The sequence below is a fragment of the Mobula birostris genome, chromosome 14, assembly GCF_030028105.1.
Source record: "Mobula birostris isolate sMobBir1 chromosome 14, sMobBir1.hap1, whole genome shotgun sequence".
Classification (NCBI taxonomy): Eukaryota; Metazoa; Chordata; class Chondrichthyes; order Myliobatiformes; family Myliobatidae; genus Mobula; species Mobula birostris.
This window is the reverse complement of record NC_092383.1, coordinates 94161212-94174251: the sequence shown is the minus strand read 5'-3', so window position 1 is coordinate 94174251 and position 13040 is coordinate 94161212. Positions and strand designations below refer to the sequence as shown.

The window sequence follows — 13040 nt, the reverse complement described above, 5'->3', positions numbered from 1 at the left end:
TTCATCCCCCTCCCACAGACACCCACTTCCCCCTCACCTGGCTTCACCGATGTTGAGGTGGACTCCAGATCGTGGTCTCTGGGGGCTTGCATGGTGGGTGGGGGGGCAGGGGAGCTGATGTTTTTGGCCGGAACAAGTGGGGGGAGAGGAGGGAGAGGGTTGATGCCTTTCGCTGTTGGCTGTGTGTGTGTGGGAGAGGGAGGAAGGGCTTTGGGGTTCTAATGTTTTTCTGTCATTCATTCTTTGGAAAGGGTTTCTCTTTGTTTCATGGATGTCTGTGAAGAGTAAGGATTTCAGGTTGTATTTAAAAACGCAAACATGAGGAATTCTGCAGATGCTGGAAATTCAAGCAACACACATCAAAGTTGCTGGTGAACGCAGCAGGTCAGCCAGCATCTCTAGGAAGAGGTACAGTCGACGTTTCAGGCCAGGACCCTTCATCAGGCCGGGTCCCGACGAATTCCTTCGTCCTGACGAAGGGTCCCAGCCTGAAACGTTGACTGTACCTCTTCCTAGAGATGCTGCCTGACCTGCTGCATTCACCAGCAACTTTGATTTCAGGTTGTATACCTCATACATTCTCTGATGTTAAATTGAAATTGAACCATTGAGTTTGTACGTTCTCCCGTGACCATGTGGGTTTCCTCCGGGTGCTCTGGTTTCCTCCCACAGTCCAAAGACGTACCGGTTGGTAGGTTAACTGGTCATTGTAAATTGTCCCGTGATTAGGATTGAATCAGGAGTTGCTAGGTGGCGCAGCTCGAAATGCTGAAGAGCCTCTTCTGGTCTGTATCTCAATAAAATAGAGTCCTTGAAAGTGAGTCCGTAGGTTGTGGAATCATTTCCACGTTGGGGGTGAGTGAAGTTATTCCCTTTGGGTTCAAGAGCCTGATGGTCAAGGGGTAGTCACTGTTCCTGAACCTGGTGGTGCAGGTCCTGAGGCTCCTGCACCTTCTTCCTGATGGCAGCAGCGAGACAACAGCATGGCCTGATGATGGACACTGTCTTCCTGCGACAGCGCTCCATACAGACGTGCTCAGACGGGTAGGTGGAGAACAGCGCTAGGCATTAGGAAGGGACCTTGGTTGGAGCTGTGAGTGACAGATGGTGTAAGTAATGAAAGTAGACCCGTATGTGCTGGTGGGTGAAAATGACAAATGTTAATGTTCATGTCGATTGGGACAAGCTGGAAGTTAGTGGCAATTGGTTAGTGTTCTGTACACTAGAAAATGCCAGAAGACCCACGTGTAACTGCAAAGCTAAATCTCTTTCTCACTCTGACACTGATAACACTCTAAAATCCCTGATCTTCTTATTGCTGATTATTATGACAGTAATCATCGTGCAGAACAGAAAACTAATACCGAGTTGGGTTCAGTTCCTCCATTTGTGTGCGTTGCTCTGGATTTCCAGCATCTGCAGAATCTCTTGTGTTTGGAACTAATATTCTGCTTAAGACACAACCACTGTCTTAAGACAAAATGTAAATTCTTGAAAGAGGGAAAAAAATGAAAGGCCCAGATAGAGTGGACCTGAGAGGGTGTTTCCTATAGTGGGGTAGTCTCAGACCAGAGGGCACAGCCTCAGAATAGAGGGACATCCCTTTAGAACTGAGATGAGGAGGAATTTCTTTAGCCAGAGGGTGGTGAATCTGTGGATTTCATTGCCACAGACAGCAGTGGAGGCCAGGTCGTTGGGTATATTTAGAGAAGAGGTTGATAAATTCTTGATTGGTAAGGGTTATCAAAGATTGCAGAGAGAAGGCAGGAGAATGAGGTTGAGAGATAAAATAATCAGCAATGATGGAATGTTTGCTGTTGTGTGCTGGGGCAGCAGGCTGAGGGTAGCAGACACCAACAGAATCAACAACTCATTCGTAAGGCCAGTGATGTTGTGGGGATGGAACTGGACTCTCTGACGGTGGTGTCTGAAAAGAGGATGCTGTCCAAGTTGCATGCCATCTTGGTCAATGTCTCCCACCCGCTACATAATGTACTGGGTGGACACAGGAGTACATTCAGCCAGAGACTCATTCCACCGAGATGCAGCACAGAGTGTCATAGGAAGTCATTCTTGCCTGTGGCCATCAAACATTACAACTCCTCCCTTGGAGGGTCAGACACCCTGAGCCAATAGGCTGGTCCTGGACTTATTTCCTGGCATAATTTACATATTACTATTTAATTATTTATGGTTCTATTACTATTTATTATTTATGGTGCAACTGTAATGAAAACCAATTTCCCCCGGGATCAATAAAGTATGACTATGACCTATGACTATGGTGGGGCAGAGTCAATTAGCCACATGGCCTAATTCTGCTCCTATCTCTTGTTGTCTTATGGTCTAAAAATACCTTCAGTACTTGTAGTCATATGATGCAGGGCTTTGTCAGTGCTTACACTGATCTGATGGTGTTCCATTCTGTGCCAGAATCAGGATCAGGTATGTTGTCAGTGTCACATATGACATGAAGTGTAACGTTTTCGAACTTCAAACTTCATGGACAAGCATACAGCAGCAGTACAGTGAAAGACTTTAAAATTTATTTTGATATATTAAAAAGTACAGTGCAAAGAATTAAATTACAAAATCGTTAGTTCGTTATGTGCCATGTCGTATGACATGGGTGATCATGGTCTTCCCATGACCATGATTGCTCTTGACAAATTTTCCTGCAGAAGTGGTTGGCCATTGTCTTGTTCTGGGCAGTGTCTTTACAAGACGGGTGACCCCAGTCATTATCAATACCCTTCAGAGATTGTCTGCATAATCAAGACTTGTGATCTGCATGGGCTGCTCATACGACCATCCACCACCTGATCCCATGGCTTCATATGACCCTGATCAGGGGCTAAGCAGGTGCTACACCTTGCCCAAGAGTGACCTGCAGGCTAGTAGAGGGAAGGAACATCTTGCACCTCCTTCGGTAGAGACATATCTCCACCTCACCACCCACAATCTACAAAATAATTATTGCAAAGAAAAAGGAATAACAAAGTACTTTCATGGTGTAACTCTCAGTTTCATCGGCTGCATAAATCTAGGGAAGACAGTCTCCGGCCCCACCAAACATGTGAGATTGAGGTGCAAAACCTCCTGTTTATGGCGATGCTGTGTGATGTGTTAGCCTATTACAAATCAGTACCTCAAAATAACAGACAGTACACCATATGCAATGAAATGATTTAGCTTTATAATTCTTAATTTGACTAAAGGGTTAGTAAAGTAAAACAAAAAGAAAAGGGCCCATTTTAATGAAACAGTCTAATGTGCACAAGTTGGTGCTCGCGGTTTCCCTTTCTCCAATCCTCCATCGATTTCCCTGGGCTTCATCGACTCCCAGCCCCACACCAAGTCCACTCCTTTCTGATGTCTACGACCTCTCCTTTCTGGCATCTTCTCTCTTCATCTTCCACCGAACAAAAGACCCAGATCACCTCAGTCTCAGGCACACAACAAGAAAAAGCACTCCCCCCATTGGACGTCTCACATTCCAAAGCCCCCGTTATTTTTAACCATAACCCAAACACTGCTGCTACAGAAAGACCATTACATTAGCAGTGAACCCTTTCCCGAGGTGTTTCAATGGGCTCATGGATCGTTCAGAAATCTGCTGGTCGAGGGGAAGAAGCCGTTCCTGAATCATTAAGTGTGTGTCTTCAGGTTCCTGTGATGGTCCAAATCCCCAAAGCTTTCAGATCTTGATTCTGTGAAGGATAAAGGGACTTTGGAAAGGTTCAAGGAATGGTGCCTTGTATCTGCCAACATCTGCTGCTTAATGTGTCCTTGGTTTAGGAGAACTTCCTGCCAAAGTTCTCCCAATTTCTGCATGCAGTTTTCTAGAATTATACTTAAGGGGAATATGTATGAAATATTTATCAACACAGTTATCAGAATGATAAATTATCTCAGTAATTATTTGGTAAATTGGTTTATTATAGTACTGAGATGCAGTGAAAAACTTGTTTTACATACCATTCATTCAGCTCAATTCATTACACGGGTAGAACAAGATAAGGAAAATAGCAGAATGCAGAATAAAATATTACAGTTACAGAGAAAGTGCGGTGCAGGTCGACAGTGAGGTGAGGTAGATTGTGTAGTCAAGAGTCTATCTTATTGTACTAGTGAACTGTCCTTTTGCACAGCGGTTGAACGCTCAAAGCGGTGTGCTCTTTCAATAATTCTATTATGAATTTATTGAGTATGCCCGCAAGAAAGTGAATCTCAAGGTTGTTTATGGAGACATACATGTACTTTGAACTTTTCAGTGGTCTTATAACTGTGGGATGGAGGGAGGTACAAGAGCCTGAAGGCACACACCCAATGTTTACTCAAGTATTATTGAAAAATTAAATACACAACAGCGTGTGATTCCTCTTGTTGCTCTGGTTTCCTCCCACTGTCCAACGACGTACCTGTGGGTAGGTTAATTAGTCATTGTACATTGTCCCGTAATCAGGCTAGGATTAAATCAGGGATTGCTGGGTGGTGTGGCTCGAAATTTGTGGACTGCCCTCAGCACATACTTGGGTGTGTTGGTTGTTAACACAAACAATATATTTCACTCTATGTTTCAATGTACACGTAAGAAATTAACTTGGACCTTGAACCCTAATCACCACAACAAGTTCACAACACTACCTCCACATCGCACTAAAATGAACTTTCTTTTTGTTCAAGCAACACACATAAAAGATGCTGGTGAACACAGCAGGCCAGGCAGCATCTCTAGGAAGAGGTGCAGTCGACGTTTCAGGCCGAGACCCTTCATCAGGACTAACTGAAGGAAGAGTTAGTTAGTCCTGACGAAGGGTCTCGGCCTGAACTCTTCCTTCAGTTAGTCCTGACGAAGGGTCTCCGCCTGAAATGTCGACTGCACCTCTTCCTAGAGATGCTGCCTGGCCTGCTGCGTTCACCAGCAACTTTTATGTGTGTTGCTTGAATTTCCAGCATCTGCAGAATTCCTGTTGTTTTCTTTTTGTTCAACACCTTTTCTTGTAAAAACTTTGTATAATTTAATATATATATTTTTCTTGTTTTTGCCAAGTATTGGATTCTATGTGCCTGTGATACTGTTACAGTTAAGATCTTCAATACATCTGTGCATGTGTTTACTTACTGCCCGTTACACCGCTGGCATTCAGATCAGCAATGAATGTCCTGCATCTCTGTCTGCCCCGGTCTTGGTAGGAACACCAGCTCACACAGATGTAGAAGGGTTCTTCGTCGCTGTGTCTATAACAGTTTTGTTTAACCAGTCAGGGTTGTTAGCCCTAAGCTGAACTCCCAAACCTGGAGGACCGGTGGACCTCTCTTAGTCTGGCCTCTACCCTTTGACCTATTTGGCAGGAGTGACCCTACCAAGAGCCAAAGCATAAAGCCCCTGACTCCAGTATAACTCTCTGGGTCATTGAGCCACCAAGTGACAAGGCTGTGGTCCTCCTGGAGGATGGACTTATGTAGCTGAAAATAAACTTGACTTTGACTTTGAGTTAACATGAAGAAGCAATTTCATTTTGCCTTGGTGCACATGACTATAAGCTAATCCGAGGCTGAAGAGATATTCTGGTTCAAGGTCGGCAGGTGTGCGGATAGGTTACCGAAAAGCTCCTAATAAACTTAGCACAGGTTAAGCAGGTATTTGAGGAGATCTGACACCTCGAATTAGCAAGAACCACGAGCTGCTGTCCGCTAATAGTCCAGGGTGGCTGGTGGGTCTGGCACTGGAGACTGGGCAGGGCTCCCTGGCAATAGCGTCCCAGCAGAGGGAGAGCCGCTATCCTCACTGTAACCAGGGGCAGGAAGGGACCGAGCAACTCGAGGGCTGAGGACGTCCAAGCAGAGGCAGGGGCTGGAGCCAGGGCTGTTTCCCGCCTCTGTCCTCTGTCAGACGGGCTACTTGTAGTTGGGGTTCCCTCTGCACCCTCCCCCACCCCTCAACGCCATGGGACAGGTGGAGAGCGCCGGGAGCGAAGGGGAAATTGGTGTGGCAGAGCTCCAGAACTGGTATAAGAAGTTTGTCACCGAGTGCCCCAGTGGGACGCTCTTCTTTCACGAGTTCAAGCGCTTTTTTGGCGTCCTGGACAACAACGAGGCAGCGGAATACATCGAGAATATGTTCCGGGCGTTCGACAAGAACGGGGTGAGTTCATTCTCGGTTGGTCCAGAGGGGATGGGCTGCAGATCTCAGGGCAAGGCAGGGAGCTCGTGTGTGGTAAGGACACTCAGTCGTGGTGTCCAATTCAGATTCGGATTTGGATTTGGATTCAGATTTATTTATCACACGTACGCCAAAACATACAATGAAATGTGTTGTTTGAGTTAACAACCAGCACAGCCAAGGGTGAGCTGGGGGCGGCCCACAAGGGTCTCCACACACTCTGGCACCAATATCGCATGCCCACACTGTTCAGCAGAACCACAGCAACAGCAAAACAGACCCCGTTCCCACCCACTCCGAAGAAGTGGTGAAAACGAAAGAGCGGGGGCAAGAACGCAGTCACGCTACAGTGAGTTCTGATGAAGGGTCTCAGCCCCCAACCGTCAAAAAATCTGTGCCCTCACCAAAAAATAGTAAAACTCAGCAGGTCAGACAGCGTCTGTCGTGGGGAATAAACAGTCAACGTTGCTGGCCAAGACCCTTCATTAAGACTGGAAAGGAAGGGGGAAGAAGCCGTACAAGGCGTACGCGTTGGCAGGTGATAGGTGAAGTCAGGTGAGGGGGGAGGTGGGTGGGTGGGGGTCGAGTAAGGAGGGGTCTTGGCCCAAAACATACTTATCACTATTTGTAGATGGCAGGAAGACAGGAGGAGAGTCACTCACACCCAACCTTATGCGGCTGATACAGCAAGCTTCTGGTCACTGGAGACCCCAGGAGGTTGTTGGTGGGGGAGCTCGGTTATGTGAATGCTATCAAATCTGGTCTAGATATCTAAAAACAGAAGAGATTCTGCAGATGCTGGAAATCCGAAGAAACGCACACAAGGGACATCCCGCCGGTGCCTGTAAGGAATTTGTACGTTTTCCCTGTGACTGCACGGTTTTCTTCCAGATGCTCCGGTTTCCTCCCACAATCCGGTTGGTAGTTTAGTTGGTCATTGTGAATTGTCCTGTGATTAGGCTGGGTTTAAATCGGGAGTCGCAGGGTAGCACGGCTCAAAGTGACAGAAGGCTCTGTTCTGCGTTGTATCTCAATCAAGTAAAAACATGCTGGAGGAACTCAGCAGGTCAGGCAGCATCTGTGGAGGGGAATAAACAGATGACTTTTCAGGCCAAGACCTTCACTAGTCCTGGTTGAAAACGCTGACTATTTATTCGTCTCCATGGATAATTGGAGTTGTTCTTTTATGACGTTGGTCATTGCCGGACTCTGCTGTGGCATTAATGTTATCTGCGCAGTATCTGCCCATACCCCACCATTGTCTTGCGTGAGCAGACATAGACAGTGTCATTGTGAGTAGAGCCGGGTATCAAGCTTCATAAAACCCTCAGTGAAAGAATCAGCAGGTCAGGCAGTATCTCTGCAGGGGGATGAATAGTTGGTGTGGGCTTCAGTCTGAAAGATCAACTCTTCACTCTGTTCCATTGATGCTGACGAACCTGTGAGGTCCTCCAGCATTTCGTGTGCGTTGCGCTGGATTTCCCGCATCTGCAGGATCTGTTGTGTTTATGTAAAAGAGGAATTGGCCTTCAGGCAAAACAATTAAAGCAGTGAGCAACTGTCCAAACATGTTACTCTGAATTCCATTCTGATGCGTTCCCTGTTGGGAGTTTTTGGCAGCTGACACCATGGCACCTCCATTCATCAGAGGAGATACTCACAACGGCTTATAAAAATATTTATTTATTTATTGCGATATAGCCCTTTGAGCTACGCCTCCCAGCAATCCCCTGATTTATCCCGAGTTTACAATGACTGATTAACCTGCTGAGGGAGGAACCCAGAGCACCAGGAAAACACCCATGCGTTCACGGAGAGAACAAACAAACTCCTTACAGGCAGCAGTGGGAATTGAACCCTGGTCGCTGGTACTCTAAAGCGTTATGCGCTACCGTGCCACATGAGAAATAAAACAGAACAATAAAACTCAATCGTGGGATTGAGTTTAAGAGCCGAGAGGGAACGTTGCAGCTATATAGGACCCTGGTCAGACCCCACTTTGAGTACTGTGCTCCGTTCTGGTCGCCTCACTACAGGAAGGACGTGGAAACCATAGAAAGGGTGCAGAGGAGATTTACAAGGATGTTGCCTGGATTGGGGAGCATGCCTTATGAGAATAGGTTGAGTGAACTCGGCCTTTTTTCCTTAGAGCGACAGGGAATGAGAGGTGATTTGTACAAGATAATGAGGTATTGATCGTATGGATAGTCAGAGGCTTTTCTCCAGGGCTGAAATGGTTAGCATGAGAGGACATAGTCTTAAGGTGCTTGGAAGTAGGTACAGAGGAGATGTCAGGGGTAAGTTTTTTACGCAGAGAGTGGTGAGTGCGTGGAATGGGCTGCTGGCGGCGGTGGTGGAGGAGGTGGAAACAATAGGGTCTTTTAAGAGACTGCTGGATGGATACATGGAGCTTAGAAGAATAGAGGGCCATGGGTAAAGCCTAGGTAGTTCTAAGGTAAGGACATGTTCGACACAGCTTTGTGGGCCGAAGGGCCTGTATTGTGCTGTAGGTTTTCTATGTTTCTATGTTTCTAAAAGTTTGTCTCAGAGCAGAGGACCAAAAGTGTCAGAGCAGGACGTCCCTTTACAACAGAGATGAGGTGGAATTTCTTTAGAACCTAGAACATACTGTAGAACATATAGCAGTACAGGTTTTGCTAACCTCTTAAACTACTCCGTGATCAATCAAACCCTTCCTTCCCACATAACCCCCAATTTTCCTTTCACCCATTTGCCTATCGAAGGCTCTCTTAAACGTTCCTAATGTACCTGCCTCTGCCACCGTCCCAGGCAGCGTGTTCCACGCACCCACCACTCTCTGTGTGAAAAAACGTACCTCTAGCGTCCCCCCCTATACTTTCCTCCAATCACCTTGAAACGTAAGGTAGCTGGTTAGGATCCTATACCCAGGATTATGAAGGGAATGGGGAGAAATGGATGATCCATTAAAGAAAATTATTTAGTATCAATTCTATCTAGACCTTTCAATATTTGATAGGTTTCAATGAGATGCCCCATCGTTCTTCTAACCTGCAAGCAGAGGTCCAGCACCATCAAATGCTCCTTGTGCGTTAAATCTTGCTTTCCTGGAACCATTCCTGGAATCTCCTCCAGACCCTGTCCATTGTGTATTTAATATTCCAGTTATGTTTGAGTAATCTTGTATTGAATTTGTTGATTAAATACTAATTGTTTGTTTAACTAATTCATTATAGGTTATTTGTAAAAATACGTGAATTGCATACGTCATCGCACTGCCACATGATGTGTGCACGGCTCACTTAGAGCAAAGACAAACTAGACCTGCATTTCCAGATTCTCGTGTGTTTTCTTGAATTAATATAATGTTTTGAAGTTATAAAACATAACACTCTCCAATACCAGTACATCCTTTTTTAGATAAAGGGCCCAAAACTGCTCACAATGCTCCAAGTTTTGTCTGATCAAAGCCTTACAACTCCCTCTCTAGACTAAAATCTAGGGAAGCAGGATAGAACTGAGGGAGTGCTGAACTTTCAGGTGTGTTATTGAGATTTCAAATCATCTTTAATTTCCTCCAGGACAACACCATTGATTTCCTGGAGTATGTTGCGGCCCTCAATCTGGTTCTAAGGGGTAACCTCGAGCACAAACTGAAGTGGACTTTCAAAGTTTACGACAAAGATGGGAATGGATGCATTGACAAGGCAGAGCTGCTGGAGATCGTGGAGGTCTGTGACCACTCTCTTTCTTATTTCTCTGAACCAATCCTCTGCTGACTCCCGAATTCCAACACTTGTTCCTGTTGCAGTCTATTTACAGGCTAAAGAAGGCGTGCCGTAAAGAAATGGACGATGGTTCTCCTCTCCTGTCCCCTGAGGAAGTCGTAGATCGAATATTTCAATTAGTGGATGAAAATGGTGATGGTACGTAAGCACTGTGTATGTTCTGTTCTCAGTTACTCTGTAACTTGGAGAAGCAGGGGACAAACATGGGCAAATGGGACAAGCTTAGATTAGAAACTTGGTCAGCATGGGCCAGTTGGGCCGAAGGGCCTGTTCCCTGCTGTAGGACTCTAAAATAGGCCTCAGGATGAGTGGGAAGGAGTCATCCTCCCCTGTCCTGGTTGACTAGATGTGGCATCAGTGGACCTGTTATGCTTTTAGACCCAAATTCATTAGTCAGGGTATGAAGGGATACGGGGAGAAGGCAAGAGACCGGGGCTGAGACTGAGAGGAAAAATGGATCAGCTATGATGAAATGGTGGAACAGACTGGAGGGGCCAAATGGCCCAATTCTGCTCCTGTATCTTACAGTCTTAGGGACCAATGTGATGTTTAACACAGACCACAGTTCTCTGAGAGTGACTATGCAGGTTGTTAGGATGGTTAAGAAGGCACAGGCCATGCTTGCCTTTATGAGTCGAGGCACTGAGTTCAAAAGTCGAGAAGTTATGCTGCAGCTTCAGAAAACTTTAGTTAGGCTGGCTCAGGAGTATTACATACAGTTCTGGACACCCGATTATAGGAAGGATGTCGAGGCTAGGAGAGAGTGCAGACCAGGGTGCTGCCCAGATTAGAGGGTTTGAGCTGTAATGAGAGGTTGGACAGACAAGAGGTTTCCTCTGCAGTAGAAGAGGCTGAAGGAAGACCTGATAGAAGTTTAAGATTCTACGAGAAATCGATGAGTAGACAGACTATCTTTTCCCAGGGTTAAAATGTCTAATAGCAGAGGGCATGCACGTAAGGTGAGAAGGGGTGAGTTCAAAGGAGATGTGAGGAGGAAGTTTTTTTCACACAGAGAGTGGTGGGTGCCCGGAATACATTGTCAGGGGTGGTGTTGGGGGCAGGTATGATAGGAGCATTCAAGAGGCTCTCAGCAGAGACATGGATATACAGGGAATGGAGAGATATGGGCATTGTACAGGACGAAGGGATTAGACATTTAGTTACTCAATTAAATAGTTCAGCATTACATCATGGGCTGACGGGCCCGTCCTTGTTCTATATTCTGTGTTCTATGTTGTACACTCTCCACACAACGCTCTACCCCAATGCTCTATGCCCTGCACTCTGCAATCTACACTCTACAAACTGTCTCAGTCAGTTTGTCTCCAGCAGTTCCAAAAATAGATTAAACACAACTGGTTGAGATCTTGGTGTGGGGTCAAGTTATTTCTCCCCAGCACACTCGACCTACCACATGCTGTGTATCAAATTAGTCCTGATCCCCAAAGTGTTAATTTGTGAAATTAACTGATAAGAATTGTTCCAATGAAGGTATGGAAATGAGTGCATTAGTTCAAGAAGATGTCCCAGGGGGGATGTAGATGCTGCTGATTGCTGTGTATCTTGTTCGCAGGCATTTTCTTTAATTCCTCCACAATGCCACTTTGTTGTTCCACATTACATTCTAAAACAGCAGAGGAACTCACCAGGTGAATAAAATAACAGTAAAATTAACCGCGAGGTAGCTTTTAAAAAGAAGTCAATCAGGTGAATTATTATCCTCGATTTTTGAAGATAATTATGCATTGCAGTTTTAAGAATTGTTAACTTAATTGTTTTTAAAACCGTACTTAAATAAACATCTAAAGTGCAACAAAAAATTAAATTCATGGGACGCAGTCATCGTTAAAATCTTAAGGCCTGCCATCGTGTTTCTCAGAGCCTGGGAGAAGGGAAGTGGTCTAAAGATACCAATAGTCCTTAAATCCCAGGGGTTTTCACAGCGTGTTAAACCTGGAGCAAAGAAAAAGTGTGGAAAAATTGGGAATGCTGGGCGAGCTGGGGAAAGGCTGGAAGGGAGATACTGTATAGGAGTAAGTCAGCCACCTAGAGGCCAGAGTTGGGATCTCAAGGAGTTAGTCATAGTCATAGTCATACTTTATTGATCCCGGGGGAAATTGGTTTTTGTTACAGTTGCATCATAAATAATAAATAGTAATAAAACCATAAATAGTTAAATAGTAATATGTGGAATTCTTCATTAAGATGGAGAGTGACATAGTTAATTCAGAAACAAAGTTTCTGAACTTAAAGAGGGGTAACTTTGAAGGTATGAGACGTGAATTAGCTAAGATAGACTGGCAAATGACACTTAAAGGATTGACGGTGGATATGCAATGGCAAGCATTTAAGGATTGCATGGATGAACTACAACAATTGTTCATCCCAGTTTGGCAAAAGAATAAATCAAGGAAGGTAGTGCACCCGTGGCTGACAAGAGAAATTAGGGATAGTATCAATTCCAAAGAAGAAACATACAAATTAGCCAGAAAAAGTGGCTCACCTGAGGACTGGGAGAAATTCAGAGTTCAGCAGAGGAGGGCAAAGGGCTTAATTAGGAAGGGGAAAAAAGATTATGAGAGAAAACTGGCAGGGAACATAAAAACTGACTGTAAAAGCTTTTATAGATATGTAAAAAGGAAAAGACTGGTAAAGACAAATGTAGGTCCCCTACAGACAGAAACAGGTGAATTGATTATGGGGAGCAAGGACATGGCAGACCAATTGAATAATTACTTTGGTTCTGTCTTCACTAAGGAGGACATAAATAATCTTCCAGAAATAGTAGGGGACAGAGGGTCCAGTGAGATGGAGGAACTGAGCGAAATACATGTTAGTAGGGAAGTGGTGTTGGGTAAATTGAAGGGATTAAAGGTAGATAAATCCCCAGGGCCAGTTGGTCTGCATCCCAGGGTGCTTAAGGAAGTAGCTCAAGAAATAGTGGATGCATTAGTGATAATTTTTCAAAACTCGTTAGATTCTGGACTAGTTCCTGAGGATTGGAGGGTGGCTAATGTAACCCCACTTTTTAAAAAAGGAGGGAGAGAGAAACCAGGGAATTATAGACCAGTTAGCCTAACGTCGGTGGTGGGGAAACTGCTGGAATC

General features: G+C 45.2%; 1 protein-coding gene across 1 annotated transcript in view; it reads left to right on the top strand.

Moving 5' to 3' along the window:
• The first annotated feature begins 5950 nt into the window (after positions 1-5950).
• guca1b (guanylate cyclase activator 1B) overlaps positions 5951-13040 on the top strand; it is an 18596-nt gene continuing 11506 nt past the window's right edge. The window contains exons 1-3 of the mRNA XM_072278965.1: positions 5951-6148; positions 9727-9876; positions 9957-10071. Of these exons, the coding sequence (XP_072135066.1) occupies positions 5951-6148; positions 9727-9876; positions 9957-10071 (463 nt within the window). The remainder of the gene's footprint in view (positions 6149-9726; positions 9877-9956; positions 10072-13040) is intronic.